Raw genomic sequence first — 15710 nt, forward strand, 5'->3', positions numbered from 1 at the left:
CAAAGGGTCATCACACCAAATATTGACTTTGTTTCATTTATTACTGTTTACTGCTCTTTATAGTATTTTTTTTTAAATGTAGAAACATGTACTTTCATTCTTTCTGAAGGCATCTTTGCTCTGCAGCATTTCTTTGCATGTGCCTAAGACTTTAGCACAGTACTGTATATATGGATATTATAGGTACTAACTGAGGGAAGCTTATAGCCACCAGTGTAGCACTGTGTAAACTGAATGCCTAAAGGATTATTTCATAAAATAGCTAAAAACATTTAATTCAGTTAGACTCTACTACACGTTGTACTTCTGAGAGTAGACACAGTAATACACTTATCATCTAGAACAGAGGTCATGGATTGTCAGGGTGCAGACCGAGCAAAGTTTTCGGCGGATCAAACGCAGTACGTGAAATATACTGTAAGAGAACTTATCGATGTATGAGGGAAAAAAGCCAATCACCAGTGGTGGGTAGTAATGTAATACATTTACTCCAGTATATTTACTTAAATAACTTTTTTAAAATAAATTGTACTTTTAAGAGTCATTTTAAAAGACGACAGTTACTCTTACTCAAATACATTTGTGAAGTATACTTTTATACTTTTAAAAAAGTTAAATGTACATTTAATCTGTTATATTTGTCTCAATAACAGCGGCAGGTAATGTGGCTAAGCTTCAAGCAAAGAATATTATGTTTAATGCTAAAAACCTGAATATAAAATAAAAATTATAAAATACATTTTATAATTTGTCACGTTCACTTGTTTGCTTGATGATTATTAAATGAGAACCAGTGAAGTAAGTCTTTATTTTAAGTATGTCTTTTTTACTAGACACTTTCTTACTTTTACACAAGTAATTATTGAAATGTAATTATTATTTTAGGTATTAATTTAAGTAATAATACTTCTACTTGAGTACAGGTTTCAGCTACTCTATCACATGCGTTTACGTAAATTATTTAGCTTAAAGGAAGCTCATTGGACTACAGACTAGCTACAGGGCTAGAGATGTTAGCTTACAAATGGGAGAGTTTTCACAGAGTCCCTGGCGTTAGTCAAAAGTGGTAACATGAAGCATCACTACGCATCAAAACATAATCATTTCAAACTAATGTGTCTCATTTATAGCTGTAGATTAATGATTATCGGTTAACCCTTAAAAGTGCATCATTTTGCATGCATCATCATCATTCAGTCCATTTTTACGTAGCTTCACAAATTTTAGTTAAATACCCTTGAGCTAGATGTTAACAAATGATCAAATGATCAAAAAAATTATTTCACATGAAAATTATCATTGAAATGGTTTTTATTACAGATTTACATCCGATTGAGAGAAATACAAAAGTAGAAAAGTTAAAAAAAAAAAAAACATAAAAAAAAGTCACTACTTACTACTATACTGTTATACAGAAGTACAGTAGTACTACTAGAACGTAGCTTAGAGCAACATGACAATCCTCAGATTTACAAACACACTGTCAGAAAAAAAGGTACTGCTCAGGTACTTTTAGTTCTTTAAGGTACAATGTAAATGCGTCCTTATTTAAGGTTCCAATAATGTACCTAAAATGTTGAATTTTTTAATGTTTGGATCCTGAAATGCACTTTGTTTTGAGAGTGCAATGCTGAAATAAATTTCCTTTGAATCACTTTACATTTCCTTAATTTTGACAACATTAAAATTAAATCTGTTCGATCAAACTGCAGGTTTTAATCAATGTGGACAATTGAGCAAAATTATGATGAGTATCAAATTCACTACAAATACTCAGTATTTATTCAGGTGTTCTCCCACTTCAAAGGGATTTTCTTTTTATCCTGTTATTGCTACAGTTAGGTTTGGGTGAATTTCTGCGCGTTGCTCTGAAGCCCCCTGAGCGTTCTCTCGTTAAACTGATACGTGAGTTTGCGCTTCACTTTACAGATCTCTCCGGTGCGCGAGTAGTTACGCAAAGCGCGCGCCATCTTCTGGTAGGTCATGGTTTTGCGGTTGCCCTTGCGCTTGCCCCACATCTCGGCGAGCTTCTCTTTGTTCTGTGATGAGAACTGGAATGTACCGTTTGCTGACTGAACCCACCAGATGCAGCTGCGCATGTGCGGCGTCTGCAGCATCTCATACAGGAACTGGAACAGACGCTCCTTCCTTTTACCTGCTGAAACACAAACACACTGTAAACATCTCGCCTGGAGAGTCGTTCATACATTATCACATACATTTCACATGTGATTAGATGAATCCCTTACAGAAAAGTCACATCAGTATGATTTGCACATGAAACGTACACGTGGCTTTTAGACACTTCATATTTTCCACATTTCATTCATTTATCTCCACGTCGTTCTTCACGATTCATCTATTTCCACGTCATTTTTTTCTCAATTCACTTATTTCCACGAATCATTTATTTCCATGTGACTTTCACATGATTTATTTGTAATGTGATTTTTCCAAGTGATTCATTTTTCACATATGATTTTTCCGCATGATTATTTTATTTCCACATGTGATTTTTTTTGCTTGATGCACTTATTTCCAAATGATTCATTTATTTCCAAATGATTTTTCCAAGTGATTCATTTTTCACCTATGATTTTTCCACCTGTGATTTTTTTTTTCGAATGATTAGTTTCACATGACTCATTTATTTCTGCATGTGATATTTTTATATGATTCATTTATTCCCAGATGTAATTTTTCCACGATTCCTTTTTTTCACATGTGATTTTTCAACTGATTCTGTTATTTTTCACATGATTCATTTATTTCGACAAGTGATTTGTTTCACATAATCCATATATTTCCACATGTGGAATTTCATATGATTCATTTATTTCCACATGTGATTTTCCACAAGATTCATTTATTTCCAAATGTGATTTTCCACAAGATTCATTTATTTCCAAATGTGATCTTTCCAAATGATTAATTTATTTCCTTATGTGATTTTCTACATGGGTCATTTATTTACACGTTTTTTCACACGATTAATTTATTTTCACGTGATTTTTCCCCCATTATTCATTGTATTTTCAGGTTCAATTCTTTTCACAGGATTCATCTATTTTCACATGTGATTTTTTTCACATGATTAGTTTATTTTCATGTGACTTTTCCCCCCACAGGATTAATTTGTTTTCCAGTGTTAATTCACACGTAAGGCGTGTGGTTTCATTTTCACATTCCCATGTACAATTTCAGGGCATAACATGGTGAAAAGCACCATCGCGTGTTTTTCCAATTATGATCACAAACATAAAATTAATTATGAAATTATATCTGCATAAATTATAACTATCTTCATATATAACTGACCACAAGTGTAACTGAAGTTGTCCTAGAACAATAATTAAAGTGTAGATGTTTTTCTGGTGGCTTGGCCAGTTGGCATGTTGACCCTGTCGGAGTTATAATAGCTAGGTGCTATGTGAAAATTTGTGTACATTTCTTTTTTTTTTTTTAATTCAATGAGGTGTGAGGAGACTGACCCGAGAGAGAAGTGGTGTGTGAGTTCGAGGGCGGAGACGGAGGGAACTCCTGATACCCTGAACTGGAGGAGTGTGAATCTGTGTCACTGCAGGGAGGGGGATCAAACCGGCACTGTCCTCCCTAAATCACACACACACACACACACACACACACACATATTGAGCCATCAAATCAAACTCAACAACAACAAACACACACTGTTGTGTCACTGAACAGGACGATGCATACAGACTCTAACTCACACCTTTGGAAGTGTTCTGTATAGTTAGAGTGTACTGTGTTTGTACCGTGAAGACAGAGTGTGTGTGTGTGTGTGTGTGTGTGTGTGTGTGTGTACATACCCACTCATTATAGCTGGGTAGATTCATCCACACCTGCTGTTGTTGACTCTGCTGTTCACAGCATGTGTTTTCTGTCACCACTGTTCCTCCATACTGCCACTCGTACGCAAATCTCCCCGACCAGTTGTTTTCTGCACAGATTTTTACAGTTAGTGTGTGTTTGGAAACCAAAAACTAACATTCATCATAATAACTAACTTTCTACCACTTATTAGCTTGCTGGGAACATACAAGCTAACACAGTATATCTACAGCCCAGACGATTGCTGTAAGACTACACGGGAAGCACAGCTATCCCAAAACATTTCAAGAAATGTTGTCTATATTATTCAGATGCTGGAATTCAATATTTTAGTGAATCAAATGATCAAATATCCCTCTGCAGTATTGCGTTATTTGTTCATTAAACTCAAACTGTTTTCGTCAGACAGCACAGTCTGCATGAAAACCTCCTTTAAGCCCCTCACACAGAGCTAATAAACAACTATTGGAGCCGATGCGTCAATTAGTGTCTGTTACATGTTTGTGTACTCGCTGTTTTAATGGCACAAAAGATTAACGCTCATTGGACAACAGGCTTTTAACACGTCATTTTGACATACCTGCACCAGTCAGAATCACTTATAGCCTGCTGTAGTGCTGCAATTTGTAGATATTGAATGAACTGTATAAAGTTGTATTTGATTATTTGCATTCCTTTCTGAAATGTATTGTTTGTAAGAGTAGCTAACTAGCTCCTTCTTCAGCTAGCAGCTTAGCTGTGTTTTAACACAAAATGACCCACACTGTTAATGTTGACCTGGTTTTAGAAAAGTCTTTTGATGCTCTTACTTTTGAAGAGAGACAGAAAATTAAACAAGATGGCAAACCAACACCCAAGACTTTAATTCAAAAGTCAGGCAGGAAAAAAAGGTTCCTGTGAATGTGTGATAACGTGTTAGAATGAGCGCATTAATATAAATCAATCATGTTACATATGTTTTCACTTTAATGCCAAAGCACATGCTAATACACTTCATCTAACTACATTCTTTTCTTATTAGTTTCTCTGTAACTCCTGAATAATTTATAGTATGTATGAAATAATATACATTAAGTAATTAATAAAAAAACCTTAGGGTCACTACCTCAAAGTTGATTATTTTCCTATAATAACACTTCTTAAAATGTGTTTACACCACAGCAATCTGGTAAAATGATCATTTTTATATTTATTAATAAATTACATGTCATATTTTCTCTGTCTAGTTACACTTGATCTTGTGGAACTTACACAAAACTGCTTGCAGATCACAAGCTCTGTCCGTGCAAGTCCATGGAAATGAGTTGTTACTATAGAAATGATAACTTTAACTTTAATTAGAAAGATTGCAGTAACATTAAGATGTGATTTGCCTTGCAGCTGGAACTACTGTCAGAGCTGCTGTTATAGGAACATCTTCACCTGTCAGATTGGAGAATTCAACCACGTATTGATGTAAGATTCATTTTAGGTTCAAGACTCCCAGAGATCCAGTCTTGAGTGGATTGAGATGAGTGTCATTAAGAACAGCTTAACAGCTCAACAGCTCAGGTCTGTTGTAAGTCATGTATAACAAATAAATAAATCAATGTAAATGTACCATAATCTTAGGGCTGTAGTCAAGACCGCCATTGTCAAGTCCAAGACCAGGACTCAGTGAGATCGAGCTGAGATTGAGCCGAGTCAAGACTGAGGTTTAAGGTGGTTGAGATCAAGTCAAGATCGAGTCCAAATGAAACCGAGACAGAATCAAGATCAAGACTGAAAACCATTAAATCTTTTTTGATATTTACAACTTCAACTAGTCAGCTTTATTCATGCTTTGCTTTCTAGAAGAATTAATTGTCAAACTTTGTGAATGTGCAAAAAAGACAACCTGAACATTCATTTTACAAATACAAATTGTTCAAAACCAAGACCATATTTAGCAAGACCAATACCCAAGACTGAGACAAGTCCAAGTACAGATGCCAATAAATCAGAGATAAGTCCAAGTCAATACAAAAACATCTCGAGATTGGACTGGAGTCCTACAGACCAATGTAACAAGCTAGATATTACAGCTCACTTGGCTAACTAGCAAGCGAACATTAGCTTTCACTTTTCATATAAATAGTAAATTTGGCAGCTAGCCAACTTGAAAGAACATGTGAAATGGAAAATGCAGTTATCTTCCTAAATGTGATGCATTTCCAAGTTAAACAGAATATTTAGATGGGAAATAAAATTATTTAAGACTTTATCCGTCAGGATTTGCCTTGTGCAATGATCAGCGACAAAAAAGATTACAGTGTAGTAATACAAAGTCAGTTTGGAGGTCAGGTTGTCTTGCGGATGGTTTGTATAAGAGATAAAGGAACCTGTTCATATTCCATGTAGATGCTGTAGACCTTTGGGTTTATATACTTATTTAAGTATTACCAGCTTTTCTCTGTTTAAGCCCTGGTGCAGTGTTTCTCTGTTTAAGCCCTGGCGCAGTGTTTCTCTGTTTAAGCCCTGGTGCAGTGTTTCTCTGTTTAAGCCCTGGTGCAGTGTTGTGTGTTTTTACAGCAGCTGTGTAGTTTTTTTTAAATCCCAGGTTAATAGTGTGTAACATTATCTGGCTCTGGTTAAACATAAACAGTGTCCGTTTGTCCATCTGCGTTAGTTGTGTTTGGAAGGTTTAAAAGAGCAAATCTCAATTTATAGCAAATATAATGTTAAAATATTAATATCAAAAAAGCACAGACAACTGCTGTGTAAAAAATAATTTGTATTTTTAAACTGATGTGTAAATAATTTAAAAAGCTAGCAAGTTGTCTTCATCATCATCATCATCATCATCATTGGAAATGTATTGCTACGCCTAGCCCAGATTCTGAACATATTGTTTGGAGTCGAATCTGTTGTATCGAATTGTGTTGTATCACATCAGACTCTTTGGTATTGTCAAATATTGAATCGTTGCCTTAAGAGTTTAATTGCATCGTATTGGATTGTATCATATCAGATTCAGTGGTATGTTCAAATACTGAAGGTCTCTACCTTCTTCAGGACTATCTGTTTTATTCTCGCTCTTCTCTCTCACTAACCTGCTATGAGAAGTCCCTCCTCTGTCCGAGTCTGGATGTTTTGTCTGGTCTGTTCCTTCAGATACTCGTCTATCACATCCAAGTCCATTCCTCCATCCGATGGATCCTGAGGATGCAGTTCCTGCAAATAGTGGATCTGTGGGACAAACAACCACACAATCACACTTTATAGAAATGAATAAAGTTTTATTCATTACATTTTTATTCATTTTGTTCTATCAATATTTATAAATAAATAAATAAATAAATAAACTAATTAATTAATTAAAAAAAATACAATATTATCAATTATAAACAAATATATAGCAAATATTGAAGTACTAAATAAAGAACTAATTGGAGTTGAGGTTCCAAAAGCATCACAGCACAAAGATCATAGTTAAATGGTAAAGCGAGCATCACATTGCACACTCTCTCTCTCTGTTAAGATCATCTTAACTTTGCTCCGAGCATTATTTTTATCGGTATACTAATGTTCGATGTATTTGCAGTTACATTCTGTTTGTGTGTGTGTGTGTGTGTGTGTGTAATCAAGACAAATCATCCATGTTACTGTAACACAGTTAGAAAAAGAGTGTGTAACAGAGCAGGTTGGAAGCAAGGAAGTGTTTCTGTTGAAAAGTGAAACGTCTTCACCGGAGGGACGTATTTGCATCAGTACACACACAGCAGCCTTCATTTGCATTATAGAAAAAAATGATTTGGAAGCCTTCAGCTACAGCCAAGCTACGGGCCACATGCAGTGTGTGTATGTGTGTAATTTGCTTTGTAAATACTGAGTGTGTATACGGTCTTTGTTCATAGTGATATTATACTCAGCAATGTTTCAGTGGAAAACAGCACGCATAATAAAGAATACAAATTTTTTAGCTCTAATCTCTGTAGGACTTGTGTGTACAGTGTTATTGGTGAAGATAAAACAAAAGGTACAAAATGATAAGTAAATGAAGAGAAATATTAAACAAAGGTTTCACTAAAGAACTAAATCTGTAGTAATAACAATTTTAAGACAAATATACTATTTGTTGTGCCCAGATGTGCTTTTTCCAATTCTGTGCATATAATAAAAAGACAAATATTTCTCAACTCATTTAAATATATATATATTGATTAGATTCCTTAGAGTTTATGGAATATTTACAGTGGATATAAAAAGTCTACACACCCCTGTCAAAATGGCAGGTTTTTGTAATGTAAAAAAAAATGAAACCAAGATAAAACATGTCAGATCATTTTCTACATTTGTGATATGTGATATAGCAACCAAGAAACTTCAAGTAAAAAACAAATAGAAATAGAAATTTAAGGGGAAAAAAGAAAAAACTAACAATAACCTGGTTGCATAAGTGTGCACACCCATTTATAATGGGGCATGTGACTGTGCTCAGAATAAACCAATCACATTCAAACTCATGTTCAGGAGTAATTATCATACACCTGTCATGAATGGATTGATTCTGAAATAAAGATCAGCTGCTTCTGTAGGATCTGTAGGACATCTGCTAGGTTTCATCTGAGTACTGATGCTGTGATCCACAAAGAGCTTACAAAGCATGTACAGGATCTCATCGTCGAAAAATATCGATCAGAAGAGAGGTACAAAAAGTATTTCCAAAACATTAAATGTACCATGGAACACCGTGAAGGCCATCAAGACCATGTGGAGAAAATGGGACACCGCAGTTACATTACCAAGAACAGTCCGTCCCTCAAAAATAGACAAAAGGATGAGAAGAAAACTTATCAGGGCGGCTGTCAAGAGACCTACAGCAACAGTAAAGGAGCTGCAGGAATATCTGGCAAATACTGGTCACTCCCTGCATGTGACAACAATCTCTCATATTCCTCACATGTGTGGGCTATGGAATAGGATGGTTAGATGGAAGCTTACAAAAAAAAAAAAACATCCGAGCCTGCCTAAATCACCCCAAGTCATGAATGTGTTGTGGTCTGATGAGACCAAGGTATAACTTTTTGGGCCTAATTCTAAAAGATATGTTTGGTGTAAAAACAATACAGCTTAAAGAACACCTAAAGAACACCATACCCACGGTAAAGCACGGTGGTGGCAGCATCATGCTATGGGGCTAAAATGAGATACTAAAAATGAGATAGCCCAGCTTTCTTCCAGTGAAGGATGTGAGAATAAAATAATGAAAAGTATTTTTTTCAGTTATTCTATGTAGTGTTTAACAATGCAGTGGTCATGGACATGTGAAAATCCCTGAGGCAATTACACCGAAGCGAAGTTGGATGGCATCTAATGACTGTTATATTTAAATTATATACTGAGCTGAGTCACAGTCACTGACGCCATGCAGCAGGAAATGCTGCAGCTCCCAGAATCATCCGAAATAATTTGATGCAAAGCAAAAACAAACTAACAAACAACAACATAAAACACTCTTAGCGAACAGAAATATCTTGAATATGGTCACTTTATCTAATATTTCTCATTATTTGATCAAAAAAAAAATTTTTAAATCTTTAAATCTTGAAAATATTGAAGATTGTTAAAATTTGTACACCACTTTGGACAAGTTGTTTTTAAATTTGCTGTATAAATAAATTTGACTTGATATTTGTTTCACATTGGAATGATATAAATGAGACTCACCGGTTCGAGGCTGGCCAACATGCTGTATGCTGTGAAATGCCCCCTGAAACACACACACACACACACACACACACATAGACACAGTTTGAAATCTTTTTGGGGTATTTCCACTGATTCCACCCCAAGTTAATGCTGTACTTTCACCTAATCCTAAATCTAACCTTAACCCTGAATCTAACCCTAACCCTAAATCTGGCCCAAAACCCTAAATCTAACCCTAACCCTAAATCTAGCCCAAAACCCTAAATCTAACCCTGAATCCAACCCTAACTCGAACTCTAATCCTAATCTAGCCCAAAGCCCTAACCCCAATCTAACACCAACCCTAAATCCAACCCTACACCTAACTCTAACCCTGAATCTAACCCTATCCCTGATTATAACCCTAAGCCTAAATATTACCCTAACCCTAAATCAACCCCTAAAACTTACTCTAACCCTAACCCTCAATCTAACCCCGAACCTAAATCCAACGCTAAAACTAACTCTAACCCTAACCCTAACTCTAACTCTAACTCTAACTCTAACTCTAACCCTAACTCTAACTCTAACCCTAACCCTAACTCTAACTCTAACCCTAACCCTAACCCTAACTCTAACCCTAACCCTAACCCTAACCCTAACTCTAACCCTAACCCTAACTCTAACTCTAACCATAACTCTAACCCTAACCCTAACCCTAACCCTAACTCTAACCCTAACCCTAACTCTAACTCTAACCCTAACCCTAACCATAACCCTAACCCTAACCCTAACCCTAACTCTAACCCTAACCCTAACCCTAACCCTAACTCTAACCCTAACCCTAACTCTAACTCTAACTCTAACCCTAACCCGGAACCCGAACCCTAACCCTTAACCCTACCTAACCCTAACCCGAACCCCACCCTCCTACCCTGACCCTAATCCTAACCCGAACCCCAACGTCCTACCCTGAACCCCAACCCTAACCCCAACCCCATAACCCTATTTAACCCTAATCCTAACCCGAACCATGACCTTCACTTCAAGCCCAATTCTAACCCTTTTCCCTTCCCCCTCCCTACCCCAACCTCAATCTCCCATCTTGAACCCCAATTCTAACACCTAACCCTAACTGCTAACCCCCTACCCTAACCCCAAGCCTTATTCCTACCCTAACCCTAATCTTCCCCCTTCTCTATCTTGACCCTCTTTTGTTTCCCTGCTCTTCTACTGGAGTGGGTACCCTGGCTCCAAGGATATAAACTTAACTCCCAAATCTGCCCCATGAGATGGATACATCTACAGGTAAATGTGAGCTGTATGTGGACATGGGAGTGTGCAGACATTGAATGGAGCTTTCACCCGGGATCCTGTGCTTTGATCACTCAGCCGGATATGGGGTGTGGATCTGACTTGGGAAAAACTGCACGCCCTATCCGGTCCCTTAGGTTCCTTGTTTTATTTAAATAATGTTGTCTTTTCCCCCCCCCCTCCATTTTTACTTTCTTTACGGGGACTCCTGGTCCCTTTCCAGGTCACTGTTCCTTTTGAACTTAGTGGGTATTTTTATTTAGCTCTCGTATTTTTATTTAGCTCTCTCATTTTAACTTTATTGATTTTATTTTCTTAATCATATTTTAAAAAAGCATCCTTTCTTTTTATTTTATTTATTTATATATTTTATGTTTTTTAATTTATATTTTTTATTTACTCATTTACCATTTGGGGATTTTAAATTTGCACTGTTTTAAGGATCTAACTCTAACTCTAACCCTAACCCTAACTCTAACTCTAACCCTAACCCTAACTCTAACCCTAATCCTAGGTTCCCTGTTCAACCACACAATGGATTATTGTGATGGGGGATTCGTTGTACCTTCACCAATACCTAACCCTAACCCTAAATCTAGCCCTAATCCTAACTCTAACAGTAAAGCTAACCGCAACCCTAAATCTAAACCCAACCCTAAACCCAACCCTAAACCCAACCCTAAATCCAACCCTAAAACCAACCTTAAATCTAACCCTAAACCCATCTCTAAACCTAACCCTAAACCCAACCCTAAACCCATCTCTAAATCAAACCCTAAACCCAACCCTAAATCTAACCCTAAACCCAACCCTAAACCCATCTCTAAATCTAACCCTAAACCCAACCCTAAACCCATCTCTAAATCAAACCCTAAACCCAACCCTAAACCCATCTCTAAATCTAACCCTAAACCTAACCCTAAATCTAACCCTAAACCCAACCCTAAACCCATCTCTAAATCTAACCCTAAACCCAACCCTAAACCCATCTCTAAATCTAACCCTAAACCCAACCCTAAACCCATCTCTAAATCAAACCCTAAACCCAACCCTAAATCTAACCCTAAACCCAACCCTAAACCCATCTCTAAATCTAACCCTAAACCCAACCCTAAACCCATCTCTAAATCTAACCCTAAACCCAACCCTAAATCTAACCCTAATCCCAACCCTAAACCCATCTCTAAATCTAACCCTAAACCCAACCCTAAACCCATCTCTAAATCAAACCCTAAACCCAACCCTAAATCTAACCCTAAACCCAACCCTAAACCCATCTCTAAATCTAACCCTAAACCCAACCCTAAATCTAACCCTAAACCCAACCCTAAACCCATCTCTAAATCTAACCCTAAACCCAACCCTAAACCCATCTCTAAATCAAACCCTAAACCTAACCCTAAATCTAACCCTAAACCCAACCCTAAACCCATCTCTAAATCTAACCCTAAACCCAACCCTAAACCCATCTCTAAATCTAACCCTAAACCCAACCCTAAACCCATCTCTAAATCTAACCCTAAACCCAACCCTAAACCCATCTCTAAATCTAACCCTAAACCCAACCCTAAACCCATCTCTAAATCTAACCCTAAATCCAACCCTAAATCTAACCCTAAACCCAACCCTAAATCTAACCATAACCTCAGTAACTAAAAGAAAATCTTTTGCCCCCTTTATTATTATTTAAAATAAAAGCTGCATTGGAATAAAAGTCACATCCCTATAAGATCAAAATGATCATTATGGGGACAATTTGGTCCTCATAGAAAGATTCCAAAATGACACACACACACACACACACACATATCTCAGCTAGCAGAATGGAATGCAAACAGAGCACACTGGATCCCTCACACACACTTGTGGGACATTTGGCTGGTCTTCAGAAGGAAAACTGTGTGTGAGGGATGCTGTGTGCTCTGTTTACATTCCACTCTGCTAGATATGTGTGTGTGTGTGTGTGTGTGTGTGTGTGTCATTTGGTCCCCACTAAGATTTATACACATGCTCACAATATCAGGTATGAACACACATTAACACTGAACACATATTAATAATAAATATATATGAATAAATGTTAAGGTTAATTTACTTAGAACTGAACATGAGTTAATGATAAATGAACATTGATTATATATTAATAATAAATATATTTTAAGCTTGAACAGGTTTTAGAGATTGCGTAAAGTTTTCAATCAATCAATCAATAATGTTAGATTCAAGATTTAATGTGTTAATACTTAACAAATGTTCAGTTTGATTAAATGATAAAAATGTAACTAAGATCAATTAAGATTGATTAGTTAATTAGTTAATGCTAATATTTATTATAAAGGTTAATCATGAAGATTAAACATTTCTAACGGTACACTGAAGAAATGTTAATAATAAATAAATCTTAAAACTAAGCACAGAACAATGTGACCACTGATGAATTGTTATTAATGAGTCTGTGATTTTTAAAAAATAAATCTTAGTATTCAATCTAAATAAAAATTTTTACAATGAAAAATTGTAATGTTATAATAGATGAAGTGACTGAAGAAATGTTAATGAATCATAACTTATAAATTAATCATGAAATTAATAAATAAATGTTTTAATAAATGTTAAGATTTAATTAAAATTAAGATGCGGTTTAAAAGTTAAATGATAAAAGGTTTTAAAGACACGATATAAGGCAGAACACTTAATGTTATGATAAGAAATATGTAAATTTAATATCATTGTCTAAATTAATTATTATTACAATACATATAACAAATAAAGAAGCATAATAATTAAATGATTGATTAAATAATTAACTAATTAAATTAAATACTACTACTACTACAACTACTACTACTACTAATAATAATAGAAAAACTTTAAAAAGTTTGAACAGTGTTTAAATTAAGATTTAATTAATAAGGTATTAGGAAGCACCACATGATTACTGAGTAAATTTTGAATAATAAATTAGGATAAATATTAAAAATTATAAAATATAAATAAAATATAAAGATTAACTGCATGCAAAAGGTGAATAAATGTGAGTTTGAGAGAGTGAGTGTGTGTGTGTTTGAGAGAGAGAGAGAGAGAGAGAGAGAGAGAGATGTTACCGTGTAAGGTTCTCAGTGTGAGATGGAATGAATAAAATGAGCAGCTAAAGTCCAGTGAAGAGCAGAGAGAGTCACCTGTAACGTACACCTGCCGTGCTTTTATACACACACACACACACACACACACAGCCATGTGTGGATTCCCCCATATCTCTGTGCCAATCATGCAAATGTTTCTCACAGCGGCTGCACTAACGGTGTGTGTCTCTGCCTCTTATTAACCATACTATACACATCTATTATTATTATTATTATTATTATTATTGTTTTTATTATTATTATTATTTTTATTATTATATAATCTGTATGTTTTAGGAGAAATTTTGACACAGCCTTTTACTTAATAATTTTTTTTTTTTATTGCTGAATTTTACCACTGTGTGTGTGTGTGTGTGTGTGTGTGTGTGTGTGTGTTCAGCATGGTGTTATTATTCAGCCATTTATCCAGACAGATTATGAAATAGTAGAAATGTGATTATCTTCATAAAAATAGCTGAATAATACGTTTTATAGTGAAAACCTGAAATATGAGCCTTTAATGGGTTAAGTTACGTTTGTATAATCTCATGTTTGAATTTTATCGGCACTCCCTCATTTGATTAAAGAACACAGAGATGGGACTGTCCTGATCACAGATAAACAGCATGAAAGGTTGTAAAAGAACAACACAATTCAACTTTCACACTGGATTAAATGACAGGATCTGTTTTTAATGGGTGAAGTTTGTTTATTTGGGCTGTATAGTTATTTTAGGACACGTCCACAGTGGACTAATGATGGTGTTATTGTAGGCTACAGTGTGCAGTAAAGAGGGTGAATGGTTCAGGACACGCCCACAGTGGCCTGATGATGGATGTTCGTTGTGGTGTTTATGTGGCCTGTATGGTGAATAGTCTGTCTAGTCTGTCTGTCTAGCCATCATTTCATCTATCTATCTATCTATCTATCTATCTATCTATCTATCTATCTATCTATCTGTCTGTCTGTCGGTCTGTCCGTCCTTCTGTCTATCCGTCCATTTATCCATCTATCTATCTATAAGTCCATTTGTCTGTCTGTCTGTCTGCCTGTCTATCTATCCATCTGTCTGCCCATCTATCTATCTATCTATCTATCTATCTATCTATCTATCTATCTATCTATCTATCTATTTGTTCTTCTATTCATTCTATAAAGTTTATGAATGTTATTCAGTTGTTATGAATGTGTTATGAAATCTTATTTTAATCTGTCCTCACAGAACTGGATTGATGATGGATGTTCATTGTGGTGTTTATGTGGCCTGTGTGGTGAATAGGGTGTGTGTCTATCTATCTATCTATCTATCTATCTATCTATCTGTCCTTCTGTCCATCTATCACTCTTTATGTCCATTTCTCTCTCTCTCTCTCTCTCTCTCTCTCTCTATCTATCTCCATTCGTTCTTTCAATCATTCTATAAGTCTATGAATGTTATTCAGTGGTTATGAATGTGTTATGAAATCTTATTTTAATCTGACCTCACAGAACAGATCCCCCCCCTTAATGAAGGTGGTATAGTCCGGCGAAGGTGATTGCGCAACACCTTTTCCCAGCAGGTGAGCTCCAGCAGGATCCCACGGTACAAGAGGCATGGTGATTTATTTACACAGTAAACAGTGTGATGGTGTTTATAAAGGAGTGCAGTACTCCAGATGGTGGACTTTATCAGCCTCAGCAGTGCAAATCAGAGCGACAGAGCGGCGGTTAAACTCAGCGCCACAATACAGAGAGAGAGAGAGAGAGAGAGAGAGAGAGAGAAAATTCCCT

At 35.9% G+C, this 15710-nt stretch overlaps 1 protein-coding gene across 2 annotated transcripts; it reads right to left on the bottom strand.

Annotated features, from left to right (window-relative positions):
- Window positions 1-1313: 1313 nt before the first annotated feature.
- Window positions 1314-13982, bottom strand: LOC113545642 (transcription factor PU.1). 2 transcript variants are annotated; one of them, XM_026945071.3, is made up of 6 exons: window positions 13923-13982; window positions 9544-9586; window positions 6927-7062; window positions 3834-3964; window positions 3492-3612; window positions 1314-2155 (listed from the first exon to the last, which is right to left on the bottom strand). In XM_026945071.3, exons 2-6 carry the CDS (start codon window positions 9562-9564, stop codon window positions 1839-1841), a joined length of 726 nt encoding a protein of 241 aa, XP_026800872.1. In that variant the 5' UTR covers window positions 9565-9586; window positions 13923-13982; the 3' UTR covers window positions 1314-1838. The 2 variants fall into 2 exon arrangements, with proteins under 2 accessions (XP_026800872.1, XP_026800871.1); XM_026945070.3 differs by having other exon boundaries at window positions 1314-2158.
- Between the last annotated feature and the right edge of the window lie 1728 nt (window positions 13983-15710).

This window comes from Pangasianodon hypophthalmus, chromosome 16 (genome assembly GCF_027358585.1).
Source record: "Pangasianodon hypophthalmus isolate fPanHyp1 chromosome 16, fPanHyp1.pri, whole genome shotgun sequence".
NCBI lineage: Eukaryota > Metazoa > Chordata > Actinopteri > Siluriformes > Pangasiidae > Pangasianodon > Pangasianodon hypophthalmus.